This window comes from Eumetopias jubatus, unplaced genomic scaffold (genome assembly GCF_037043125.1).
Source record: "Eumetopias jubatus isolate StellerSeaLion01/CBP00866 unplaced genomic scaffold, mEumJub1_p1.0 scaffold_2, whole genome shotgun sequence".
NCBI lineage: Eukaryota > Metazoa > Chordata > Mammalia > Carnivora > Otariidae > Eumetopias > Eumetopias jubatus.
The window spans coordinates 79,134,923-79,162,873 of NW_028274808.1; the positions used below are offsets into that span (position 1 = coordinate 79,134,923).

At 41.9% G+C, this 27,951-nt stretch overlaps 1 protein-coding gene across 1 annotated transcript in view; it reads left to right on the forward strand.

Moving 5' to 3' along the window:
- NR3C2 (nuclear receptor subfamily 3 group C member 2) overlaps positions 1-27,951 on the forward strand; it is a 329,662-nt gene that overhangs the window by 279,752 nt on the left and 21,959 nt on the right. The window contains exons 7-8 of the mRNA XM_028125270.2: positions 2,046-2,176; positions 7,691-7,848. Of these exons, the coding sequence (XP_027981071.2) occupies positions 2,046-2,176; positions 7,691-7,848 (289 nt within the window). The remainder of the gene's footprint in view (positions 1-2,045; positions 2,177-7,690; positions 7,849-27,951) is intronic.

Sequence of the window (27,951 nt, forward strand, 5' to 3'; positions counted from 1 at the left end):
AATACAGAGAAAAGGTTCTGTTCCATTATGGGTTCTATACAGGTGGATTTCAGAGTTGAGATGAAAGGGATTTCTGCCAATGAGGGGAACCCAAGAATGTATCCTGGGAGAGGTGTTGCTGTCCTACAGACTCCTGCCTGCTATCCATCACCTGTGGAAATATATCAGCCATCATGACCTCTTTCTCTGTTTCTTTGGCCTTTATCAAGTCTGTTCCTGTTTTTCACTAATAGTCTCTTTGTCACTTATTAGATTCTGGTCATCATAAAGCAATAGTTACCAACAATATATCCCAAAAGATTTATTATTTTGAGAAGGAAAATCTTAAAAACTAACTGATGCTTTGTTTACTTCTCATGGAAAGAGACAATGATGACTTCTGTTGTTGTATAATATAGATTTTTATGGAAATATTTAGGGGCACCTGGGTGGCTCAGTTAGTTGAGCGTCCTCTTGGTTTTGGCTCAGGTCATGATCTCATGGGTTGTGGGAGTCTGCTCGAAGGTTCTGTCCCTCTGCCCCTCCCTCTACCAGCACCAACACTCCTGTGTGCGCCCCACCCCACAAATAAATCTTAAAAGGAAAAAAGGAGGGGCACCAGGGTGGTTCAGTTAAGTGTCTGCCTTCTGCCCAGGTCATGATCCCGGAGTCCAGGGATCGATCCCCACATCAGGCTCCCTGCTCAACAGGGAGTCTGCTTCTCCCTTTCCCTCTGCTCCTCTCCAGCTCATACTCACTCACTTGCTCACTCTCTCAGATAAGTAAAATCTTTAGAAAAACATAAAAGGAAACATTTAGACTGGGTGGAGGGAGAAGATTGGTTAGTTGTCCAAGTGGAAACATGCATATATTGCCCCAAACTCCTGACATAGGAAATGTTGGGATTCAGAGCTGACAGCCAAGAAAGAATTCTTGAGACATTTTTGGTGCAAAAAGGTGGTTTTATTAAAGCATGGAGATAGGACCTGTAGGCAGAAACTGCTGCACTGGGGTCATGAAGAGTGGCCGATTATATATTTTCAAGTTGGGAGGGGGTTAGGGATAGTGTAAATCTCTAAGGAATTTTGGAAGCAAGGTTTCCAGGACCTGGAGGGGACCAGCTATTGTTAGGAAAAGGTCATTTATTACTGTCTAATATAACCTTAGTCATGAGACCCTTCAGATGTGTATCAGTGGACCATATGCTTGGAGAACAATTGCCAACATATATCTTGGGGTGGGTAGTGATAAAGGAAGTTTCCAAAGGAATTTTTATATATTAAAGTAGACTTATAGGATCCTGGGGAGTCAGGATAATGTTAAGCTAAGATTACCTTTTGCCCTTAGCAAAGTATTAACATCAAGGCAGCTGAGTGCCTAGAGGAAGGTCACTCTACCTGTTTCAAGAACTTGTCAGTGGTCTATAAGTAGTAAGGAAATTTAATTTTTTCTTTTGCCTTTGTTTCCCACATTGCTTTTTCCCTTTATCAGAAAGATTCTAGTCCAGGTTCTCACGTTTCAAAATTTTGTTCAATTTCCTTTTTAAATGTGCTGCTTCAAATAGTTAACAGTCATGTTTCATGACCTCTGTAAGGGAAGTCCATGTGGAAATAAGACTGGTCATCACTGTCCTGTATTCACAGCATCTAGTATAGTTTGTCAAAATAGTTAAGTGTTTGGTATCTCTAGCTGAAAAGGAACAGAAGTTTGTGGGCTTCACCCCACATCACAGCTGCCTCTCTGCTCTACGGATGATCTCACTATATAACACAACACGATCAGTCATCGTTACTCTTGACATAAAATAAAATAATGGCACACATGGAAAAAGTTTGGTTTCCATGCTTCCGACGCATTTTTACAGGGTACTAGGAAATGGCATGGCAGTGTCGGTCTAGAAGCAATTTAGCCATCAATGTGAAAGTCATCTAACTTGTCTTTGGATACATATCTGCTCCATGTTGAAGCCAAAGGGAAACTCTGACTCCATCTCTTATTAAGCTGCCTTGGGCCACCAGTCTGAGCTTGATAGCGAACTTTTTTTTTTTTTTCCATTTCCTTTGCAGAGAGAAGATGCATCAGTCTGCCATGTATGAACTATGCCAGGGGATGCACCAAATCAGCCTTCAGTTCGTTCGACTGCAGCTTACCTTCGAAGAATACACCATAATGAAAGTTCTGCTGCTGCTGAGCACAAGTAAGTTGATGTCCACTTGTGCACTTTTTCTACATTGTCAAATAATCTTACCTTTAAGGAGATTAGCGTATTTTCAGTGTCAGGTAGTTAGTATAAAAAAAAAAAAATTGAGGCGGTGAGAAAAGGGCTTTGGTCTTTGGTGAACTAAGTTACTTGGAAAGTATGAGGCTTTGGGTGAACAAAGAGCATATTCCTTCATTTCTTCATCCGTCCGACCACTAAATATTTACTAAGTGTCTGTTATATGTATAGTAGGATTAGGCAATTCAGCTACTACAAGGGTGAATGAGGTGCAGTTTCTGCCCTCAGCGAGTTTTACTATAAGATAAATTCAAAGATACTTTTAATACGTTGTGGAAAGGGATTAATCATGATAGAAGATAGAGAGTGTCACGGTGGCTCAAAAAAGGGAGGAGCGTATTTAGTTCTGGGAGTCAGGGAGGGATTCATGGTGAAGCTGAATCTTGGCAAGCTTTGCGAGGGTTATGAATTGGTTATGAGGTCTGAGATGGCATTCCCATCAGGGGATGATGTGAGGGAGTGTGGAAATGTGGGAAAGCATATCCAGGCATTAGAACTTAGTTCTGGAAGAGGTGTTTTACCCATTAATTTTTAAATTTTTTATTTCTGTATTCATTTAATTTTTTAAGGTGCATGAGGTGATGTTGGGTTGGAGAGGAGTGGGGAATAAAGTTGGGATGGAGACTGAAGCAGGATATTCAGTGTCTGTTGAAGGCACCTGACCTTCACTGGGTGGGCAGAGGAGTGCAGCACCGCAGGCTTTGAGCAGTGGGGTGACATGACCCAAGCTGTCTTCTGTGCCTTTATGAAAATGTATCTGGTAGACTGGATTAAAGGGGAAAGAGAGGGGGAGGTGGAGAGGCAAAGACAGAGAACTTAGCCTTGAATGATGGTGGTGGGTGGTATGATGGACAGGAGCAAATGCATTCAAGGAACAAGGCCGAACTAGAAGGGGAAACAAAATGGTATAGGTCAGAAGTGACATAGGTTTTGCGCACAGAGAAATGGCTAAGATGGCTGTGATACCCTTAAGAGGACTATGTTAATGTTGGGACTTGGAGAAGATTTGGTGGGGATTTTATAAAATGCGTTCTATTTCAGACGGGTCAATTTTCAGATATATCCCAAAAGATGGGGAGAATTTGGGACTAGCACTCAGAAGACAGGCTTGGGTATTGAGACATAAACATGAAATTATCCTCATAGAAAACTGTCGTCTAAACTAAAATGGTGAGTGGGGTTGCCAGGGCACAGAAAGAAGAGGAACAGTCCAGGCAGGGCTGAAGAGGCAGAGATGGGACTGTCAGAGAGGCAGAGAAACTGGGAGCCAAGAACTGCTTTCCAAAAGGGGCATGACTAACAGCAGAGCTTCCACAGAGAAAGTTGAGAGGCCAGTGAGAGTTGACCATTAGCCCTCAGGCAGGTGTCCGATGGCCAGGGACTTGCAGATTGATGGGAAGCTTTTTTAGGCTTCTGGAACCAAGTATGAGAGTAGAGAAGTTGATGACATAAGGTGCCAGAGAGACAGGTCAGGACAGGATTAGCCTTGGCAAGGATGTTGAGCACTTCTTCCTCCGGCAACGGCACAGACATTTTCAAACTGAGGGGAAAGAATCTGAGCAAGTTCACATCAGATGAGAGGAAGACAAGAATGATGGCAGGAGGCAGCATGGAGAAGAAATCTCTAAGCCAAGTGGTGTGGCCACTGAGGAAACTGGGAAATGTTCTGGGTGCCAGGCGAGTGGCATGGACTTCAAAGGAGGAGAGATTGTTGAGTGACCACATGGAAGCAGAAAAGAGAATCCAGCACATGCCCAGCCCTCCCCTTGGCTCATGAGTCAGGGCCATGGCAGAAGGGGCAGTTTTCAGTAGAGTCATTTGGGAGAAAGTGGCATTACTCACCAAGGTAATGAGGATAGGAGGGGTCAGAAGAGATGTTGTTTCCCCCAGAGAGGGCCTGGGTCTGAGGACGAGTTAGCCTGAATCGGGTAGTGACAAGAGCAGGAAGAGGAGATGCCATAGCGACTCTGGATAAGCACCTGCTTCCCTGTTGTTTAGCAGTTCACGGCTTTTGAAGTGTTTGCCATATATCATCTAATTTAATGCTTAAAACAACCCTATGTTCTAAAGCTAACGAAAAGGAGGCACACAGGTGTTTTTGTCCAGTATCCTCTGTGCATTAGAACTCAAAGCCTTGGCTGTGGCCTTCACGCCCAGTGTTGTTCCCGCTCTCCCCAGAGCGGGGAACAAGGGGCCGAAAGGCCACTGGTGGCACGTGGCCACAGCGGGAGGCACGGAGTGGTTAGCAGGCGGGACCCAGGCTCCAGCCCAGGGGGCAAACCCGCAGCCCCAGTCGGGAGGTGGGGCCAGCACCTCACAGCTGTGTTTTGTTTGGCTGGCACAGGTATTTTAGGTTGCTCTTGGCCTTTTGTCTTGTTTTATTTTCATTGAATTCGATTGCCCAAGGCAGGGCATGTTCTCTCCAGTTTGCCACAGGCCCTACCATTCCTCACTAATTACACTCAGCAAATCTCCTGTAGGGTCGTGTGCGCAACCCCTCATCTGCAGGGTGCTCAGAGCAGGGCTCTTCCCCCACCCCCACCCCCGCTCTCCCTTAAGGTTTCTGAAGTCCCCGATTTATCCTTTTTAGAATATAATTTTGGAGCTAGAATCTTTAAATTCAGCGACAGTGATTCTATTCCCCTTTCCAAGCTATGTCATTAACCATTACTGGCCTGAAAAATGTTGAAAGTATAGATCTAGATGTAGATAGATCAGATGTCTGATAGAATTTAAATAAAAAAATGCATGTGATACTAATTTTTATAAATTTTGACTACAACTTAATTGGTGTCTTATCCTTTTAGACCATTTAATCAGCCTATAATCAATCCTGATATCATTTTGAAGCTACCCAAATTAATTTATTAGCTTCCACGTAGCTCAGTACTTTCAATTCTGATTTTTATAGATGCAGGAAAAGCAAAATAAAAAGGCAGGGAAACGTAAGTAAAGAATTGTATGAGTCATAGAGCTGCAGGCTTTAGTAAGCTTATTTAAGCTTATTTTGCTAATCTGTGATAGAAAACTTAGAAGTTTTCTTCTTCTTTAGGATGTTAAATTGCACACCTGATGTCCAGTGTATCGAGAAGGTTTTTAGCAATGACATTGAGAGAATCTTGTGTTCTTAATGCTTATGGAGGAAAACAGATAAACCTCTACCCCAGTTGCCTCTTTGCTCTTCTCCAGCCCATAGATTTTGGATGGTTTCCAGCAGCCCTGCTGCATTTAATAAGTAAATTCAGAAAATCTTGGCAAACCTCCAAAATTTGAGGTTTTGCTTAAGTTCTCCTTATTTGTGGGTTTGTTTTAACTTCTAAAAAATCTGGCTGGGAAATTGGTACAATATATTTCAGTTATAGCAATAATATATAAGTAATATTTGACACAAATCATTTGTAATCTTGAGAATTTGATACAGAACTATCCATAAGAAGGTCTTTGCTTAATCTTAGCAGATACACCAAATAGTAGTGAAATATAGTAGTGAAATTTATTCACTCCATTCTAATTTTAGGTAATTGTTAATGTATACGATGATCTCTGTAAATATTTATATTGAAAAGCAAAAGGTGTACTCCTTAATATTTTATAACTTAAAAAAATAATTGTTAACCTGTGTGTAGGCACTATTTGCAAAGTATTTGCAAACTTGTCATTTCTTTCAGAAAGTTCTAAGTTAACATTAAAAATTTTGGTAGACAGTAGGTCTATAGTTTTACTATTAACATCCTGGTTATGACCATCCTTCATATTTTTTATACTTTTAAAACAAGGCTTTATTTTTAAAGAAAACAAACTATTTGTTATATAATGGATGGCATTTAACTTTTAATGTGAATGTCAAATATTTGAAACCACAGCTAATATTGTGGCTGTCTCAGGAATGCATGCAATTGCTATTAGGGGTTTATTTTTTCCCCCACAAAAGTAGATTTAGATAAACCACAAATCAAAAGCCTCAACAATTAAACTCAAGGAGACTGTTAACATAAGATGTGAATGTAATTTGTAAGATAATTTTTATACAGGACAACAGGGTTTAATTTGGAAACAGCAGTATTCCCGGCTTCCAGGGTTCTCATAACAGTCAAAAAATGTACTTAGCCATTCTAAAGGGCTGATGACCCAAGTAAATTATTATTTATCCCAGTTATGACAAATTAGCAAACATGCTGTATAATTAAGAAGTGAAAGTAAAAGCAGTTCCAAACTCAGAACATTAATTTCACAAGACGAATTTTCTTTAGGTCTCCATCTCCTAAAAATAAAGTTCTTAAGTGATTTTATTTTTCAAAGTTAAAGCATACACATAACTATTTATTGGCTACAGTGGAAAAGAGCAAACATGTAGATAGATTTTCACAGGGGATACTGTACACTCTGCCCCATACCTCCTTCCAGAACATTCCCAGCACAGGAGCGCCTTTCCTCCATAAGGGCTTTCACATATGTCCTGGGACAAAGCATCTCCTTTCAGCAGGCCACAGAGACACTTGATATGCTTCCAAGCCCTGAATCCCAAAATATTGTTTCTAAGTGAGATTTTTAAATTTAAAATAAAAAGCCAGCCACTACGTAAAAGAAAACCTGATGCTTACTTTTTTACTTTCTCAAAGAAAAAGGAGAACAAGGTTTATTCTCTTTCAAGTTTACAGATTTTTGCCTTACATTGCAGAGCCACTGTGGTGTTACTCCTTTGCACACACAAACCAGTGCACAGACCCACCGCCTTCTTGCCTGGGAGGCCACATGACAGGGCCCCACTGGTCATGGGATCCTGGTGCAAAGAAGATGCAAAGTGCTTCTCAGCATGTCTGTGCTCCCCCACCCCATAGATGGCCAATCTCCCCAAGTGTCTCTGATGTTTGAATTTGAATATAGAGATGTCACTTTCTAATTCTAGCCCCAGCTTAGGTTGTCCGTGGCTCTTACAGTTGTCCTGGAAAATCAAAGTGTATTTTCCTACCTCTGAAGTATTGGCAAGTTACGATTCCTAAAACACTTCGATGACAGGCCACAAGGCAATGTAACATTGTGGTTAAGAGGCAGGCTTTGGAAATAGACCTAGGTTTCCACCCCTTCTTGCCATTTATTTATTGTGTCCTTAGGCAGAATTAAACCTCCAGTCTCCAGTTTTGTCATCTATAAAAGGAGAATAATGATTATGTCATAAAAAAATTAATATATGCAAGATGCATATTAACATACACCCAATAAATAGCAGTTATTATTCTATTGTATGTAGATGTGAACAAGAATTTACCAATAGATAACTGCCGTATTTGTTCATAAATGCAATTAATTAAGATTCAGGATCAGTCTAAAAGTGTGAGCCTAAAAACCTCAAAATATTCTAGTCCATTTAACTGCTACAATGTCAAAGCTGTTTTCCATCCTGCGGATTTACATGTCTGTATTCCTTAAACGCAGTTCCAAAGGATGGCCTCAAAAGCCAGGCTGCATTTGAAGAAATGAGGACAAATTACATCAAAGAACTGAGGAAGATGGTGACTAAGTGTCCCAACAATTCTGGGCAGAGCTGGCAAAGGTTCTACCAACTGACCAAGCTTCTGGACTCCATGCATGACGTAAGTAGAGCCTCTTGGTGCCTGTTAAATGAGGGATCAACAATCACACACTGTTGACCCAACAAAGCTGGAAAGGTGAGGAAGAGTTTTCAGGGCTTTGGGAAGAATAGGGATAAATTATCCAGTGGGAGGCAGCAAGAGTTGAGAACTGATTAGGAAGGAAATTTTCTTCAGATCACCTTTGAAACAAACCCCGAGTAAAGTAAAAGGTGTGGCTGTCTTCCATTCTGAGCAGGATGAGAGCGGCGTGGACCTACATGGCAAAACCCCTGTGTCCTGGGCCAGGGAAGGCCCTCAGATTTGCTACAGGTGTCAGATCAAGTTTCACATTTCTGCTTACAATTTAGGAAATGTTTGGTTAATAAAAATGTTTGCTTTAACATTGCATAAATAGTGTCCATCTTCTACAACTGTTAATCTAATAACCCAATCTTTCCAAAACATTATTAGTGGTCCAGGGCCAACTTGGATCATCTCAGTCTTTGCCAGACTTTGAATCCTATATTCATTCTTCACAGGAGACACCTTTCTTGTCTTATGTAACTAGAGAAAGTAAATTCTGAGCTTGTTTCTAAATTAATCAATTATAGATGCAGCTGAGGTGTTAGCAGTTTCTACAAAATACCGATTTGGATAACTTGCTTTGTTATGTCATTTGAAATATGCTTCTTGTTTCACTTTGCGAGCAGTTTTCTGTAGCTCTGGCTCAAGGAAAAAGTTGTACATAGTCATGCTGATTTCGTTTTTTATGTTTGTGAAGTTTTCATACTTTCTTTTGAAAGATTTATTGCCCACATTCAGCCCATATGATTTGTATAAGAAATCCTTTTTCAAATATTTCTCTCTTGTTCAGAAAAATGTTGCCAGGCGCCATGGGCTAGTATTATACTAGTATTTTTATTGAAATCATGAGTCATCCTTTAAGATTTTGTTTATGCCAGTGGAATGTGATGATGCCTTTGTGGTTTGATAGATAAGGAATGTCACTCGCCAGTGTTTTACACTGAACACTCAGTATATATCATATTGATTTTGCTTTCTCTCAGCTTTTCATATGGTATTAAGTCAAATTCCTACGAGGTGAATTCAGTGATAATTTGGCTAATTATCAGTGGCCTAAAGAGCATGGTTTAATGGAAAATCGTGGGACTAAGAGATGATGGCAAATGCAGCTTTAGAGAGATCACAACCCACTTTGCTTTCCACAACTCACACGGAGAACAAAAGAAACTAGAGCCTGGGGCACAGATCCCCTATATGAGAACAGGCAGCAGATCTACTTTCTTCGGTTGGCTTGTGGAAAGCCTGTTATAGTGGACTCGGAATGGGTTCTTGGGTTTTTCTTGATGAATTCTCTTATTTGTTCAAACGTATGGACAGGCTCAAGTGCAAAATTAGAATTAGTTTGTGATTGTCATCACCGCAACATATGATAATAGATAATACACTTTGAGGCAATTTGCCTATAATGAGACTGGTAACGGAAGTTAAAACTTGGTTTTCCACAGCCTCTCAGAACCCCTGTGCCTTAAGCAGAGTGGCCCTGGGGAAACACTCGAGTCCAACCAGTGGTCTGTGTGTCAGACTGTCCTCACCCAGCTGGTTCTTTAGTGCCATGGTTGGCACATGATTGGAACTCAATGAGTCCTTGACGCAAAGGACTAGATCATAAATGATGATATTCTGCAAAATTCCCCGAGGCAAACCTCCGTGTCTTCTTAGTATTTTTTTATCAAGGTATAATTGATACACAATAAACTGAACATTCTTAAGGCATACCTTTGGGAAGTTTTTCACACACCCGTGAAACTATCATCACCATCAAGAAAATAGACATATTTGTGACCCCCAAAATTTCCTTGTTCCCTTTTTTAACCTTTCCTGCTACCTCCTACTCCCCAGTTGCTTTCTGGCAATACGGATTTGTTAATATATTCCAGTGTCTTGTATACGTGGAATCGTGCGGTATATAGGTTTTTGGCCTAGCTTTCTTCACTTAGCATAATTATTTTGAAATTCATCCATGGGAATGCATGTATCACTAGTTCATCCCTGCCCTTTGCTGAGTAGCATCCCACCATATGGATATCCCACAATTTGGTAGTCCAGTCACCTGTTGATGGACACTTCAGTTGTTTCCAGGATAGGAACTAATACAGATAAAGCTGCACTAAAATGTGTATACAAGTCTTTGCATGGACATTGCTTTCTTTCCCTTGGGTGAATAGCTAGCTAGTAGTGGAATGCCTGGGTCACATGGTAGGTGTGTTTTCCTCAAGAGACTGCCAAAGTCTTTTCCAAAGTGGTTGTCCAGTTGTACCTGCCCCTGAGAAGTGTGTGTGAGTTCAGATTGCTCCACATCCTTGCTAGCAGTTGGTATGGCTAGTCTTTCTAGTTTTAACCATTCTAGAAGCAATTGCTGGTGTCTCACTGTGGTTTTCATATGCATCTCCCTAATGATCAATGATCTTTTTGTGTGCTTATTTGCCATCTTTATGTCTATGAAGTATCTATTCATGTTTCACTCATTCTTAAAAGTTGGATTGTCTGATTGTTGAATTGTAAAAGTTCTTCAGATATTCTAGATGCAGATCCTCTATCAGATTTATGATTTGCAAGTATTTCCTCCCAGTCTGTGGCTTATCTTCATTTTCTTAACAATGTCTTTTGAAGAGCAGTAGTTTTCAATTTTTTATTAAGTCCAATTGATTGTTTTTTTCTTTCATGAATCCTGTTTTTAGTGTTGTAACCAAGAAATCCCTGCCCAAGCCAATGTCACAAGCTTTTTTCCTGTTTTCTTCTAGAGATCATTATCTTTCATTGACTGATATGGAGTGTCTTGAAAACCATTTTTTTAGGGGCGCCTGAGTGGCTCAGTCATTAAGCAGCTGCCTTTGGCTCGGGTCATGTCCCCAGGGTCCTGGGATCGAGCCCCTCATGGGGGGGGGGTCCCCTGCTCAGTGGGAGGCCTGCTTCTCCCTCTCCCACTCCCCTTGGTTGTGTTCCCGCTCTCACTGTGTCTCTCTCTGTCAAATAAATAAATAAAATCTTAAAAAAAAAAAAAAACCATTTCCTTAAATGTTCTGTTTTTTTGAGAGCATTTTTGGTTTTTCCTTGTGGAAGGGTAAATCCAATCCACCTTACTCCACCATGGCTGGAAGGAGAACATTCTTTGGGGAATCACTACAGTCATTTTAATTCTGAAACCCTTGTTTTAAATTATCAAAAATGTTTGTACTTAGAAGTAGCCTAACAGAAGCATCTTGAATGCTCTATTTATATTCCTATTCCAGACAGAACATTGAAAAATGCATTGTAAGTCTAGAGGGACCTTTCTAACATTCACGCTTACTCAGACTTGAGACTGCCTACAGCTTTTTCATTAGAGTAAATTAGTGAATCAACATTTGTGGAATTTTCTTCCAGGGAACAAAGAGCTAACAATGACTGGCTCTGTACTCGAGCCTAGTTTTGGTCACCTTGTGGAAAAAGAGCATTTGTGCCTAAGGTTCACAAATATGAACCCTATGAGTCAAACCAAAGCTCTGCTTAAATAGCGTGCATAGTATGCCACCCCTCAGGACACATGTCCATATCTCAGGACATGTGGATTTCTCCCACATGGTGCACACATGTGTTGGCAGAATGGTGCCAAGGTGTGTGAACAGAACATTCTCTGAAAAAATAGGTTGGCCAGTTAAGTATTTGAATCGGTCAGCAACTTTAATGAATCATAATCCCCCTGAACATCAGTCTTTCCCCAAAGAATGTTTCAAAGAAAGCAGCTGTGGTCAGGCTGCTAGGAATACATGTATTTTTGCATTGTAAATGTTTGGGTGTTATATGCATGCAAGGCATATAGATTTCTTATTCTTCTAAAGAAAATTGGTAATTAATAGTCATTCTCTAGCTATTGCTAAGATAGGCAACTAATTTTCCACATTTCTTTTTTTTAAGATTTTATTTATTTATTTGAGATAGAACGAGAGCGAGCAAGAAAGAGAGTGAGCATGAGAGTGAGCATGAGTTGGGGGAAGGGCAGAGGGAGAGGGAGAAGCAGACTCCCCATTAAGCAGGGAGCCCGACACGGGGCTCGACCCCAGGACCCTGAGATCGTGACCTGAGCCAAAGGCAGATGTTCAACTGACTGAGCCACCCAGTTCAACTGGGGCGCCACCCAGGCGCCCCAAGAAGCACATTTCTAATGAAGTTATTGGTAACTTTTATTCATTCATAGAGATCAAGAACTATGTTATGATCATTGTATAGAATTAGTAAATGTTAAATGATGATATTAATAGTACTTTTTAGAAGCAAAAATTGCCCTTTTTCTATTAGTTTCAGGGTCATACTATTAGAATCATCTTCATTTCAGTATACACACTGAAAATGTGCAAGCAAAAATTGCCCCATGCTTAGTACTATTGACAAGGCTACAAAGGATACACAATAAATCCATGACACCAGCCCAGCCCTCAAATAGCTTAGGTTCTAGACAGGTGGCTGGAGAACAATGCACAGCAGAAGGGAATCAGGTGCCAGAACTGGCCCCCCAAGCAGTAGAACCTTTGAGAACACACGGGTCTTCTTCTTTCATGTGCCAGTGAGCCCCAACATGTTCTTAGGACCAAAGGTGCAAGTGCAAATAGAATACCTGTCCTTCAGAATCCCACTTGTCTGATGCAGAAAGATATTCATCTCATGCAGCAAATGCTTTAATGTCTGAAAGTGCAAGGCAGTTAGTGTACAAGGGAGAAGAAACCTGAAGCCTGGCCTCCAGGAGATTGCAGTCCATTCAGGGGCCCCAGACAGCACTGTACAGGCAGTGTGCTTGGGAGTTCTGATGAGGTGAGCATGCCGTGAGTTGTGGGCTCGCTGATGTTTATTCTGAACTGATAGAAAGCCTGATTGAAAAGGCTAGGAGCCAGCTGTTCTGGGCAGGGGACCTGGAAGGTTTCCAGGAGGGATTCAGAGAATCTTTATTTAATAGAAGAAGAGACAGAGGCCCAGAGAGTGACTTTGCAGGGTCCATACGTAGCCGGTGGCAGCTGAACCCTCTTGACTCACTGTCTCGTGCTCCAGACACCACTGTCACCATGAGGGAGAGCTTCAGGTTAATAGCAGCTGTTCAGTTTTAGGCTGGTCTGCATCTTTGCAGATCTGAAAACTAGCATCTAGGAACATTAAAAACAGCTGCACTGCTCTCCAGCTCTCCAGACTCATTTGGATCTTCCTTGGCATCTTCTGGAATGCATTGTTTTTGTGAGGCACAGGGTTACATCTTGAAGGCAGTGAACCTCGCATTGTATTAAAATGTCATGCATGTTTAGAAGTTCCCAAAACAAAACGTTAGGTTAGCCTCAGCGTAAGCTGAGCATGTTTTGGTGTGGAGGCTTTTGTCTCTGTGTCTGATCATTAAGCCCAGATAAGAACCTATCCGTTGCCTGGGCAGGCACTGGTGTGTCCCTTAGATGCTGTTCTCTGCGTGACAAAAGGAAACACTCTGAGGGTCATGTTGCTAAAGATTTGCTTTCTTTGGTTCCGGAGGGAATGCTCGACAACTGAAGTGGCTCTCCTTTCAGAGCCAAGGTCTCCCTTCTGTAGCGGGGCAGGCCGGGGCGGGGAGAGGGGAGGGTTGGTGAGGAGCAGAACATCTGGTGATACAGTAAATGCTCCACGTGTGCACTAGGGAGACTTCATTCTCTACGTGAAGAGGGTGTTAAGTTTCAGTGACACGATCACCAACAAAAGAGATATTGCTGCAAGCAGTCGAGACTATTAGCAAATTATTTTGAGATTCTCATTGCTCATTTAATTAGTGGGTACTTTTGCATCCGGGCTGTGGTAGTGGTAATTTCCATCGTAATTACACTATAGGTGGTTTTGAGATCGACGCAAACCTATTTTCAGCCTTTCTCACCTCACACTGAAGAATGCAAGCCACAAGTTTGGCTCAGTCCACCATTTGGGCAGCCCGCTTTCTTTCACATTTGATTCTGGTTTATGTCTTCCCAGCTTCTGCTCAGGAAACATTCTGAGACCAAAATAGGAGCCCACCGCAGAAATGTAACCCCAGGGGATGACCTGTGGTGCCGCACCACCATTTCTCTCAGTAAACTTGGGCACTTCACTTAAATTTTCCATCCCTAGTCTCTTCAACTATAAAATGGGCATGCTGTCCATCTTACAGGGAATTTTTAGGAGTGAATGAAATAACATGGGTCCTGAGTGGGGCATCTGCCACAGAGCAGGCAACAAATACCCCTCCTTTTCCCAGACTATGTTAGAGTTTCCCAAAAACCGTGTCTCCGCACCACCAGAAAACTTCCATCAGGCAGTTTTCATTTACTTTTAAATACAGAGACACCCAGATCCTTGAGGCATAGCATGGACCTTCGAGGAAATAAAGGCTACAGTTGGCAAGACAGGCAGAGAGGACCAGCCCACAGAGCAGGGCGGGAAGCACGTACGTTCTCTGGTAGTGAGTTGCCAGAATCCAGTCAGTCCTGAAGCATTTCCACAGTCCTTTGGGTCCTCGGGGCCCACCACGTCAGCTAGGCATTTACCAGGGGAGATCGCTGTTGTTACAAACATGTTGGGGTGAGCTCGAGCCACTTTCTAATTTGCTGGAAGGATTAAAGGTGTCTGATGATGGAATGATGGCAGATTGCTGTGGAGTGACCATCAGGAGGATTGATCCTGGCAAACTATAAACCCTTGCCTCAGGTATTATCAGAACACTTCGAGCAATGAATAAAGGCTGGCCATGCTGCTTCAGCACGAGGAGAGAAATTTCCCTCTCTTCCCGTTGCTCAGGTGACGAGGAAATGACATTATTTGATTATTTGTAATACAGTACTGGTGGTAGCACACATGTGTGTGTGTCTGTGTGTGTGTGTGTAAGAGAGATCAAGTTCAAAGCCACATTCTATTTCACTGAGCAAAACAACTATTGAATATAGTTAACAGCGTTACACTGCCTTCTTCCCTGAAAAGACCATGACTAAGAAAAATTCTAAATAAAGGAAGAGAAGTTTATTCCAGAGTCAGCTAAGTGAGCAAAGCCTTATCTTCCAAGGCACCAGTGGAGGGGAGGATATAAATTTGCAAAGACCCTCTCCTTTTGAAAAAGAAATCTTCATAGGTAAAGATTTCAAATTAAATGAATAATTGACATGGCAGATCTTATTCTTTGTCTAGTTGGTGAAACCAGTGGAACAGTTATTAATGGTTTGCTGCATCTGTTTCTGCATTTCTATTTAGTACCTAAGGACTGGCATTTGCCTTTACAGATTTCTAATTTCAAGGGTATGGCATAGTTCAGAATGCATTGCACTGGGTGCATTGCACCAGCGAGTGCTTATTTTCATTTAGACCATTTTTATGTTTGTATAGTTGAAAAAAAATGCATCAGATTTTTTAAAAAAATAGGAATGGGGGAAAATGGAAAAAATAAGTTCTAGTATTTTGATACTGTGGATAAATAGGGAGTTGATGACTTTGGGTGTGATTTGGAAAGGTCTAGGATTGGCCATGAAGCCCAGGTAGAAGCTAGCCCCACAGATATGAAGGATGTCCTTACCTGTTGTTCCTTCTTTGTTCTCCTGTGAATTAAGGGCCCCATCAGTCAATGGTCAGGATTGAGACTCTCAAAGCTCCCCTAGGGTTTGTAATCAGTTCATATTGTGAGAGGCAGAATAGCTGGATTACTGTTTTCCTAAACCTGTTGGAAAGAGGATCTGAAAAACCGGGATACTATGTAAGAGACGGTATCTTTCAGTGCCTCGTTGTTTTAGACTCTGGAATGAGACATCCCTATGTCAGTTACACTTCCTGTTGTCGCTCTTCACGGGGGTGTGCAGACAAAGTGCTGCTGAGGGGCTCTGCTTCTGGGACCTGAGCTTCTGGCAGAGTAAGGCCCATATACAGCAGCCTCGAGCAGGCCAGGTACTGTGCTGGTGCTAAGGATACAACAGCAGCAAAGGAGACTGGGTCCTTGACCTCAGAGTGCAGTCTGATGGGGAATATAGACAAACTGCGGACTAAAACCAGTGTGATGGGTGCTCAGTATGGGCTATAAGGCCCATAGGTGGCATATCTGGAAGAGGAAGAGGCAGGGTGGAGATGGCCCATGGCATGAGGTGACAGAAGTGATTGCTAAGCTGAGCCCCAAAGGCAAAGTAGGAGTTTGCCAGACAGATGGAGGGAAGCTGTTCCAAGCCAAAGGAGTTAATATCCCAAGAGAGAGAGAAAGCATGGTGATTTTGAGAAATGGAGAATTTCATTGCATCCAAGGGCGTTGGGGAGGAACTGAGAGAAATGAGAATGGAGACGATGAAGGGATCTGTGAACCACCACAAGGGATTTTGAGCAGCATCTGTGGAGAATCTAGATCTGCTCTGTGCAGTATAGTAACCATTAGCCACATGCGGCTGTTTACACGGAAGTTAATTAAAATTAAGTGAAATTTTAAGTTGAGTTCTTCAATCATAGTAGCCACACTTCAGGTGCTCAGTGGCCACATGTAGCTAGTTGCTGCCATTTGGGGCAATGCAGAAAGTCTGACAATTGTCCATTATTGGATGGTGCTGATCTAGAGAATCTATTAGGGGAGGAGCAAGAGAAACAAAGGGCCCGTTGGGGTGCTGGTGAGGTGATCCAGGTAAGAGAGGGGGGACTAAGTCAGCACTAGAGGAAAGGGGGACTGAGGAGAGATTCGAGTGGCGGAATGGATGGCTCTTGGTGTGATGAATAGGACATGGAGGTTGAGAGAGGAGGGAGGAGGTCGAAGATGACCCTGGGATTTAGACATAGATGGCTGGATGGGCTGGAACCAGCACTGGCAAGGGGACGAGGGGAAGAGCTTTGGGAGGGGATATGATGAGTAGGTTTTGGATGTCCTGATTTGAGGTGTCCTTAGGACAACCCAGGAGAAGTGTCAGGCAGATAGTAGGCTCGATGGAGAAGAAGATGAGGAACGTGGAATGCTGATGCAGATGGCAGAGTGGGTGGCACATGGTGGTCATGAAGCCTGGGGCCAGATGGGACTGCTCAGGCATTGGTGTGGAGTGGAGGGCCTAGAACCAAACGCAGAGGGAGAAATGGCCAGTGGATTCCAAATGGAAAGATTCCGGAGAGGCTACAAAGGAGCTGTTGCTGAGCTAAAAAAGAAAAAAAAAGCAGCAGCAGCAGCAAAAGGAGGGACATAGGGGACAAGCTAGAAAACAATGTGTCTCCCACCGTGCAAATGAGGGGCCAGAGGGGCAGAAGCTGCAGAAAGGTCAGGCAGCAAACGATCTGAACACTTGAATAGCCATAGCAACAGGAAGGTTATTGTGAAAAATCGCTGGCTGATTCAACTTGTGTTAATGTTCAGTAGTTTCCAATAACTGTATCAGAAGCCACAAAGCAAACTGGGACAAGATTTTTTTTAAAAAAGAACATTCAAGAACATGTTTTCCAGTAAAGCTCCTTAGAAAAATTCCTTTAATAAATAGAAGCATGAATCTTTCCATCATGTGAGGGCATGTATATAAATGAGTATTTTATATGTGGATGAAAGAACATGCAGGTTTTGTGTTTGAGTATAGTTAAGAAATCACAGTGGCTTCGCAAACTCTTTGTGAATAACCCCAAAGCAAACGAGTACAGAACTCGATCAGTCACACATGAGTAATTTTGAATTAGTGAAAGCTTTATGATATACTCCATACACATATATGTATTGCATACACTAAATACATGTGTACATACTGCATACATCTATCGATCTAGATAGAGACAGAGATGGAGGGCGGGAGTCAAAGGCAAGCCGCGATGTGTCGGGGCTGATCTTGCATTTCCAGTCATGATTTTATCAATAATACTGGGCCTGAGTCCTTCCTCACCCATCACGCTCAATGAAACCTTAATGACAATGACAGTTAATTTCCACATGGAGCCGCCCAGAACTTTAGCTCTTCCAGTCATTTCTGGTCGGTCATGGTTTTCTGTGGCTGACCTAAGGCCAAATCTGGGTTACTTCCTTACCTCTTTGGAGAAGATTGATTTAAAACATTGAATATTTTCGGTGGCTAACATTTAGACTGTGACAGTGCTTACCAACTGCTGGTCAGTAGCTCCATCACATTCTGAGATGCTGTTGTATTAGATTTTAGAGAAATGAAAAAACTTCCGTATAGGAGTTTGTCATTCCTTTTAATTGCGGTAAAATGCACAAACTAACAGTTGCCACTTCCACCATTTGTAACTGTACAGTTCACTAGTGTTAAGTTGGTGGGATTGTCCTAGAAGGACAATTGTAGGACAAAAGATTGTCCTACAATCTCTAGAACTCTTCAGCTTCTAAAACCAAAACTCCATATATACTATTAAACAACCCCTCGCCCCCACTCCCTCAGCCCTGGCATCCACCCTTTTACTCTCTGTCTCTGAATTTGACTACTCTAGGCACGTCAGATATATGGACTCATACAGTGTTTGTCTTTTCCTGACTGACAGATTTCACTTAGCATGTAATCCTCCAGGTTCATCCATATTGTAGCATGTGTCAGAATGTCCGTCCGTTTTTTTTAAATTTTTATTGTTATGTTAATCACCATACATTACATCATTAGTTTTGGATGTAATGTTCCACGATTCATTGTGCATAGCACCCAGTGCTCCACGCAGAACGTGCCCTCCTTAATACCCATCACCAGGCTAACCCATCCCCCCACCCCCCTCCCCTCTAGAACCCTCAGTTTGTTTTTCAGAGTCCATCGTCTCTCATGCTTCGTCTCCCCCTCCGACTTACTCCCCTTCATTCTTCCCCTCCTGCTATCTTCTTCTTCTTTTTTTTTCTTAACATATATTGCATTATTTGTTTCAGAAGTACAGATCTGTGATTCAACAGTCTTGCACAATTCACAGCGCTCACCATAGCCCATACCCTCCCCAATGTCTATCACCCAGCCGCCCCATCCCTCCCACCCCCCACCACTCCAGCAACGCTCAGTTTGTTTCCTGAGATTAAGAATTCCTCATATCAGTGAGGTCATATGATACATGTCTTTCTCTGATTGACTTATTTCACTCAGCATAACACCCTCCAGTTCCATCCACGTCGTTTCAAATTGCATAATCTCATTCTTTTTGATGGCTGCATAATACTCCATTGTGTATATATACCACTTCTTCTTTATCCATTCATCTGTCGAGGGACATCTTGGCTCTTTCCACAGTTTGGCTATTGTGGACATTGCTGCTATAAACATTGGGGTGCACGTACCCCTTCGGATCCCTACATTTGTATCTTTGGGGTAAATACCCAGTAGTGCAATTGCTGGATCGTAGGGTAGCTCTATTTTCAACTGATTGAGGAACCTCCATACTGTTTTCCAGAGGGGTTGCACCAGCTTGCATTCCCACCAACAGTGTAGGAGGGTTCCCCTTTCTCCACATCCCCGCCAACATTTCTCATTTCCTGACTTGTTCATTTTAGCCATTCTGACTGGTGTGAGGTGGTATCTCATTGAGGTTTTGATTTGGATTTCCCTGATGCCGAGCGATGTTGAGCACTTTTTCATGTGTCTGTTGACCATTTGGATGTCTTCTTTGGAAAAATGTCTGTTCAGGTCTTCTGCCCATTTCTTGATTGGATTATTCTTTGGGTGTTGAGTTTGATGAGTTCTTTATAGATTTTGGATACTAGCCCTTTATCTGATATGTCATTTGCAAATATTTTCTCCCATTCTGTCAGTTGTCTTTTGGTTTTGTGGACTGTTTCTTTTGCTGTGCAAAAGCTTTTTTATCTTGATGAAATCCCAACAGTTCATTTTTGCCCTTGCTTCCCTTGCCTTTGGCGATGTTTCTAGGAAGTAGTTGCTGCGGCTGAGGTCGAAGAGGTTGCTGCCTGTGTTCTCCTTTAGGATTTGGATGGACTCCTGTCTCACGTTTAGGTCTTTCAACCATTTAGAGTCTATTTTTTTGTGTGGTGTAAGAAAATGGTCCAGTTTCATTCTTCTGCATGTGGCTGTCCAATTTTCCCAACACCATTTGTTGAAGAGACTGTCTTTTTTCCGTTGGACATTCTTTCCTGCTTTGTCGAAGATGAGGTGACCATAGAGTTGAGGGTCCATTTCTGGGCTCTCGATTCTGTTCCATTGATCTATGTGTCTGTTTTTGTGCCAGTACCATACTGTCTTGATGATGACAGCTTTGTAATAGAGCTGGAAGTCCGGAATTGTGATGCCGCCAGCTTTGCTTTTCTTTTTCAACATTCCTCTGGCTATTCGGGGTCTCTTCTGGTTCCAGACAAATTTTAGGATGATTTGTTCCATTTCTTTGAAAAAAGTGGATGGTATTTTGATGGGGATTGCATTGAATGTGTAGATTGCTCTAGGTAGCATTGACATCTTCACAATGTTTGTTCTTCCCAATCCATGAGCATGGAACGTTTTTCCATTTCTTTGTGTCTTCTTCAATTTCTTTCATGAGTATTTTATAGTTTTCTGAGTACAGATCCTTTGCCTCTTTGGTTAAATTTATTCCTAGGTATCTTATGGTTTTGGGTGCACTTCTAAGTGGGATCGACTCCTTGATTTGTCTCTCTTCTGTCTTGGTGGTGGTGTATAAGAATGCCACTGATTTCTGTGCATTGATTTTATATCCTGCTACTTTACTGAATTCCTATATGAGTTCTAGCAGTTTTGGGGTGGAGTCTTTTGGGTTTTCCACATAAGGTATCATATCATCTGCAAAGAGTGAGAGTTTGACTTCCTCTTTGCCGATTTGGATGCCTTTGATTTCTTTTTGTTGTCTGATTGCTGTGGCTAGGACTTCTAATACTATGTTGAACAGCAGTGGTGATAGTGGACATGCCTGCCGCGTTCCTGACCTTAGGGGAAAAGCTCTCAGCTTTTCCCCATTGTGAATGATATTCGCTGTAGGTTTTTCGTAGATGGCTTTTATGATATTGAGGTACGTACCCTCTATCCCTATACTCTGAAGAGTTTTGATCAAGAAAGGATGCTGCACTTTGTCAAATGCTTTTTCTGCATCTATTGAGAGGATCATATGATTCTTGTTCTTTCTTTTGTTAATGTATTGTATCACATTGATTGATTTGCGGATGTTGAACAAACCTTGCAGCCCGGGGATAAATCCCACTTGGTCATGGTGAATAATCCTTTTAATGTACTGTTGGATCCTATCGGCTAGTATTTTGGTGAGAATTTTTGCATCCATGTTCATCAAGGATATTGGTCTGTAATTCTCCTTTTTGAGGGGGTCTTTGTCTGGTTTTGGGATCAAGGTAATGCTGGCCTCATAAAATGAGTTTGGAAGTTTTCCTTCCATTTCTATTTTTTGGGAACAGTTTCAGGAGAATAGGTCTTAATTCTTCTTGAAATGTTTGGTAGAATTCCCCTGGGAAGCCATCTGGCCCTGGGCTTTTGTTGGGAGATTTTTGATGACTGCTTCAATTTCCTTAGTCGGTATAGGTCTGTTCAGGTTTTCTATTTCTTCCTGGTTCAGTTTTGGTAGTTGGTACATCTCTAGGAATGCACCCATTTCTTCCATGTTATCTAATTTGCTGGCATAGAGTTGCTCATAATATGTTCTTATAATTGTTTGTATTTCTTTGGTGTTGGTTGTGATCTCTCCTCTTTCATTCATGATTTTGTTGATTTGGGTCATTTCTCTTTTCTTTTTGATCAGTCTGGCCAGGGGTTTATCAATCTTGTTAATTCTTTCAAAGAACCAGCTCCTAGTTTCGTTGATGTGTTCTACTGTTCTTTTGGTGTCTATTTCATTGATTTCTGCTCTGATCTTTATTATTTCTCTTCTCCTGCTGGGGTTAGGCTTTATTTGCTGTTGTTTCTCCAGCTCCTTTAGGTGTAGGGTTAGGTTGTGTATTTGAGACCTTTCTTGTTTCTTGAGAAAGGCTTGTATTGCTATATACTTTCCTCTTAGGACCGCCTTTGCTGTATCCCAAAGATTTTGAACAGTTGTGTTTTCATTTTCATTGGTTTCCATGAATTTTTTTTAATTTTTCTTTAATTTCCTGGTTGACCCATTCATTCTTTAGTAGGATGCTCTTTAGCCTCCATGTATTTGAGTTCTTTCCGACTTTCCTCTTGTGACTGAGTTCTAGTTTCAAAGCATTGTGCTCTAAAAATATGCAGGGAATAATCCTAATCTTTTGGTACCGGTTGAGACCTGATTTGTGACCTAGGATGTGATCAATTCTGGAGAATGTTCCATGGGCACTAGAGAAGAATGTGTATTCCGTTGCTTTGGGATGGAATGTTCTGAATATGTCTGTGAAGTCTGTTTGGTCCAGTGTTTCATTTAAATTCTTTATTTCTGTGTTGATCTTTTGCTTAGATGATCTGTGCATTTCAGTCAGGGGGGCGTTAAAGTCCCCCACTATTATTGTATTGTTGTCCATGTGTTTCTTTGCTTTTGTTATTAATTGCCTTATATAATTGGCTGCTCCCATGTTAGGGGCATAGATATTTACAATTGTTAGATCTTCTTCTTGGATAGACCCTTTAAGTAGGATATAGTGTCCTTCTTCATCTCTTATTACAGTCTTTGTTTTAAAATCTAATTTGTCTGATATAAGGATTGCCAGCCCAGCTTTCTTTTGGTGTCCATTAGCATGGTAAATGGTTTTCCACCCCTTCACTTTCAGTGTGGGGGTGTCTTTGGGTCTAAAATGAGTCTCCAGCAGACAGCATATTGATGGGTCTTGTTTTTTAATCCAATCTGATAGCCTGTGTCTTTTGATTGGGGCATTTAGCCCATTTACATTCAGGGTAACTATTGAAAGGTATGAATTTAGTGCCATTGTATGGCCTGTAAGGTGATTGTTACTGTATATTGTCTGTGTTCCTTTCTGATCTATGCTGCTTTTAGGCTCTCTCTTTTCTTAGAGGACCCCTTTCAATATTTCTTGGAGGGCTGGTTTCATGTTTGCAAATTCCTTTAGTTTTTGTTTGTCCTGGAAGCTTTTGATCTCTCCTTCTATTTTCAATGACAGCCTAGCTGGATATAGTATTCTTGGCTGCATATTTTTCTCGTTTAGTGCTCTGAAGATATGCCAGTCCTTTCTGGCCTGCCAGGTCTCTGTGGATAGGTCTGTTGCTAATCTAATGTTTCTACCATTGTAGGTTACATATCTCTTCTCCCAGGTTGCTTTCAGGATTTTCTCTTTGTCTCTGAGACTCGTAAGTTTTACTATTAGATGTCGGGGTGTTGACCTATTTTTATTGATTTTGAGAGGGGTTCTCTGTGCCTCCTGGATTTTGATGCCTGTTTCCTTCCTCACATTAGGGAAGTTCTCTGCTATAATTTGCTCCAATATACCTTCCTCCCCCCTCTCTCTCTTTCTTCTTCTTCTGGGATCCCAATTATTCTCATGTTGTTTCGTCTTATCGTATCGCTTATCTCTCGAATTCTGCCCTCGTGATCCTGTAGTTGTTTCTCTCTCTTTTTCTCAGCCTCTTTATTTTCCATCATTTGGTCTTCTATATTGCTGATTCTCTCTTCTGCCTCATTTATCCTAGCAGTTAGTGCCCCCATTTTTTATTGCACTTCATTAATAGCCTTTTTGATTTCGACTTGGTTAGATTTTAGTTCTTTTATTTCTCCAGAAAGGGTTTCTCTAATAACTTCCACGCTTTTTTCAAGCCCAGCTAGTATCTTTAAAGTGATGATTCTGAACTCTAGGTCCGACATCGTACTAATGTCCGTATTGAGTAGGTCCCTGGCAGACGGTACTACCTCTTGTTCTTTTTGCTGAGGTGATTTTTTTCATCTTGTCATTTTGTCCAGAGGAGAACAGATGAATGAGAGAACAAAATGCTAACGGGTTAACAACGTCCCCTGCAAATATACTCTATACAAATGAGAAAAGACCTGAAACCAGGGGAAAAGAAAGGGAAAGAAAGAAAAAAGAAAGAGAAAGAAAAAGAAAAAAGAAAAAGATAAAAACAAAAACAGAACAAAACAAAAAAAAGCAGAATATGATCAAATATGATCAGGCTAGTGCATAGATCAGTGCCACACACTAGATTTTGGGCGTATTTTGGTCTGTTAGAAGAAAGTGCCTCCTAAAATTTTAAAGGAAGAAATACTTATATATGTACAAAATAAGGGTTGATACAATGAAGGGATGGAAGATGAGTGTAAAGAAAAAATTATAAAAGATTTTATAAAAGAAATTGATAAGTTGTTTGAAAAAAGAAAGATTTAGAAAAAAAGGGAGAGAATGTGATCAGGCTAGAACAAAGCCATACACTAGTGATTTAGGGTATATTTTGATCTGTTAGAAGAAACTGTATCTCAAAATTTTAAAGAGAGAACAACTTATTTATATATATGCCAAAAATAAGGGTAACTGCTCTGAAGGTATAAAATATGACTCTAAAAATGAAAAATAAAAAATGTTTTTTTTTAAAAAGGGATTGATAAGATGTTGGTTGAAAAAGGGAAAAAGAAAAATTAAAAAAAGTTAAAAAAATTAACTTTGAAAAACTAATGAATCATGGTAAAAAAGCCATGAATTCTATGTGCAGTATTCCCCTAGCGCTGGAGTTCTCCCGTTCTCCTTGATCAGTAAACTTGGTCTTGGCTTGCTGGCTGTTCTTGCTGGTCTTCTGGGGGAGGGGCCTGTTGCCATGGTTTCCAAATGTCTTTGCCGGAGGCGGAATTGCCCTGCCCTTGTCGGTCCGGGCTAAGCAATCTGCTCGGGTTTGCTCTCAGGAGCTTTTGTTCCCTGCAAGCTCTCGGTACAGCTTTGGAGGACCAGAGTAAAAATGGGGGCCTCCCAATCTCCACCCGGTGGAGCCGAGAACTCGGGGCCCCGCTCCTCAGTGTGCCCCCCAGAGAAAAGCAGTCACTCCCGTCTCCCTGGTCTCCAGCCGCACTCCGTGCTCACCTGATCGAGTGTTTCTCTCTCTGGCACCCAACCCCGTGTGGAGTCTCCAAACCCAGCAGATCCCTGCGGTGCGTTCCCGCGCTGCTCCTCCCGGGGGAGGAAGGGGAGTCTCCCTGGTTCTGCTGCTTGTTGGGTCCCTGCTGGAGGAGCAGTGGCCCGAGTGGGCCGCGGATCACAGTTTATGGCAACCCCGAGCTGAGAGCCCGCACCTCGGCTCCATCTCTGCAGCTGGCTTCCCTGCTCCGATACCTGGGAGCTCTGCTGCACTCAGGCACCCCCGGTCTTTCTGTGACCCCGGGGGTCCTGAGACCACACTGTCCCGCAAGGGTTCCACCCCCAGCTTAGCCACTGCACCGACGTCCCTCAGCGGAGCCGGCTTCTAAAAGGTCCGATTTTGTGCTCCGCGGCTCTATCACTTGCCAGAAGCGGCCGACGGAGGCCCCCTGCCCCGCCGTCTATCCTCCCGAATATCACCTCGGATTCACTTCTCCACACGTCCTACCTTCCAGAAAGTGGTCGCTTTTCTGTTCAGAGAGTTGTTGCTATTCTTTTCTTCGATCTCCTGTTGAGTTCGTAGGTGTTCAGAATGGTTTGATCCCTATTCAGCTGAATTCCTGAGACCAGACAAAATCCAGGTCTCCTACTCCTCCGCCATCTCGCTCCGCCCAGAATTTCCTTCCATTTTAAAGCTGAGTAATATTCCGTGTATGTGTATACCACACTTCGTGTCTCCGTTCATCTGTTGACGGTTACTTGAGTTGCCTCCACCTCTTGGCTATTGTAAAGAATGCTACATGAACATGAGTGTGCAGATCTCTCTTCAAGACCCTACTTTCAGTTCTCTGGGTGTGTTCCTAGAAGTAGAATTGCTAGATCATATGATAATTCTATGTGTAATTTATTGAGGAACCCCCAAACTATTTTTCACTGTTTTTTACATTCCCACCAGCTGAGCACAAGGGTTCCAATTTTTCTACAGCTTCACCAGCACCTGTTATTTGCTGTTATTGAGTTTTTGTTTTGTTTTGGATGATGGCCATTCTAACTGATGTGAGGGTGTTATCGTGTGGTTTTGATTTGAATTTCCCTAGTGATCAGTGATGTTGAGCATCTTTCATGTGTTTATTGGTCATTTGTATTTCTTCCCTGGAGAGTTGTCTATTCAAGTCCTTTGCCCATTTTTTTTTTTAATTTATTCATCTATTTTAGAGAGAGAGAGAGAGAGACTGTGAGTGGGGGGAGGGGACAGAGGGAGAGAAAGAGAGAGAATCCTAAGTAGACTCCCCAGTGAGTGCGGAGCCCCAACGGAGGCTCAGTCCCGCTACCCTCAGGTTATGACCTGAGCTGAAATCAAGAGTTGGATGCTCAACCAACTGAGCCACCCAGGCGCCCCCCTTTGCCCATTTTCAGACCAGTTTTTTGTTGTAGTTGTTGAGTTGTACAAGTTCTTTATATATTCTGAATATTAACCCCGTATCAGATACATGACTTCTAAGTATTTTCTTTCATTCCATGGGTTTTGTTTATCTGTTTTGGTGTCAAAATCTTTCCCTTATGAACTTATAATGATAACAGACAGTAGTTTGTTTCTTTTAATCCTTAACTGGAAAAATTAAAAGTTGTGTCTAATCCTAATTTATTTAAAGAAAAGTGGAGAAGGCATATTTTCTTGTAATAACTACTTCTTTGGCTTCATTAATTAACATTTTAAAAGTTGCATACCCATAGAACATGTGCCACTGTTCACAGCTAGTTTTGAAAGGTTGCTGGAGGGAAACTAGGAATTTGCCTTGTTTGGGGAGGTATAAAAGAATTGTGCATTCCATTCCCACCCGATTCTGTAAGACTTATGATGCTATAAGGTGAGCTTTCTGAAAAACTAAAAACAAAAACAAAATATCAGGTAGAAAGAACCACTGAGGATCCTGGAAGTCATGTTCATAGAAGATCTCATCAAAATCTAACCAGACACATAGGAATCTTTTCTTAATCTAAAATATATCTAGGGAAGATTTTGGAAAACTATCTCATTGTCTAACACCTGTGTCAATAAAAACTCCCTCTTACACAGACTAAATCCCCCTTCTTACAATACAAAATAACAATATAATACCTGGGATTTACCTAGTGCCTTTCTTTCTTAAGTCCTTTCATTAAATCCTCCTAATAACTCCATGAGGCAAGGATGAGTAAATACTATTGTTTACACTTAATCACCTCATCTTAATTCCTTTCTCTATAAAAAGGGAATAAAAGTAATATTTACTCTTTTACCTTTTTACAGAGGAAAAAGAAAAAAACAGAGACCGATGAAGTACACTTTCCCAGGTTCGTAAGTGAGGGCAGGACCAGAAGGCGGGGGTGCGTGTGAGATACATCAGTGCAGAGCCAGCCCTGCCCTTGGTTAGCTCTGTTGCCTCTGGTGGGTGAGGGATCCTTCAGGGGCCCACACAGAGAAGGGTCCCACTCTTGGCTTCATGTTTTGCTCTCACCATCTTGAAATCTGTAGCAAACTTTGAACAAGGAGCCCCACAGCTAATGCTGCCTCTCCTAGGCACAGTATCGCCCATCTCAGATGGTGTTGGTCAGAGGCGATGATGAGTGTGGGGAGGAGCCCTTTGCAGCTTGCAATGCACTGGGCAGATGTGTCTTTGAAAGGAGGCAGCGCAGGATATGAAAGGCAGAAAGCTAAGTGAAGCAGGGTAGGAGAATTGAAGGAAATAAGAGATTCATCCATACACTGAAAAGGAGCCTTGAACAACTCAGGCCTAACTTGATACAAAAAGAAAGAGTGGAGAAATTTCAGAAAGGAGGGAGATGTCGTTCAGCGGTAGAAAAGAGGACTGTTATAACCAGGGCTCTTTCAGACTAGGGCAGATCATTTTAAATAACTGAGATTGCAGAGACTCAGAAGATGCTGGTTGATCAATTTTGTTTAAAAGGTCATGGTTAAAGGAACTAGAAAGTGACTATGATTCCAAACATAGTTGATACTCATTATTTGTAGATACTGTATTTATAAATTCTCCTACTGGCTAAAATATATTTGTAACCACAGAATCAATATGGCCCTTTTGCAGTCATTCACAGATGTGCACCAAGCAGTAAAAATGTGTGTGTTCCCAACGAAGGTCAAACAAGGCGATGTTCTGCCTTCTTGTTTCCGCTCTCGTACAGTA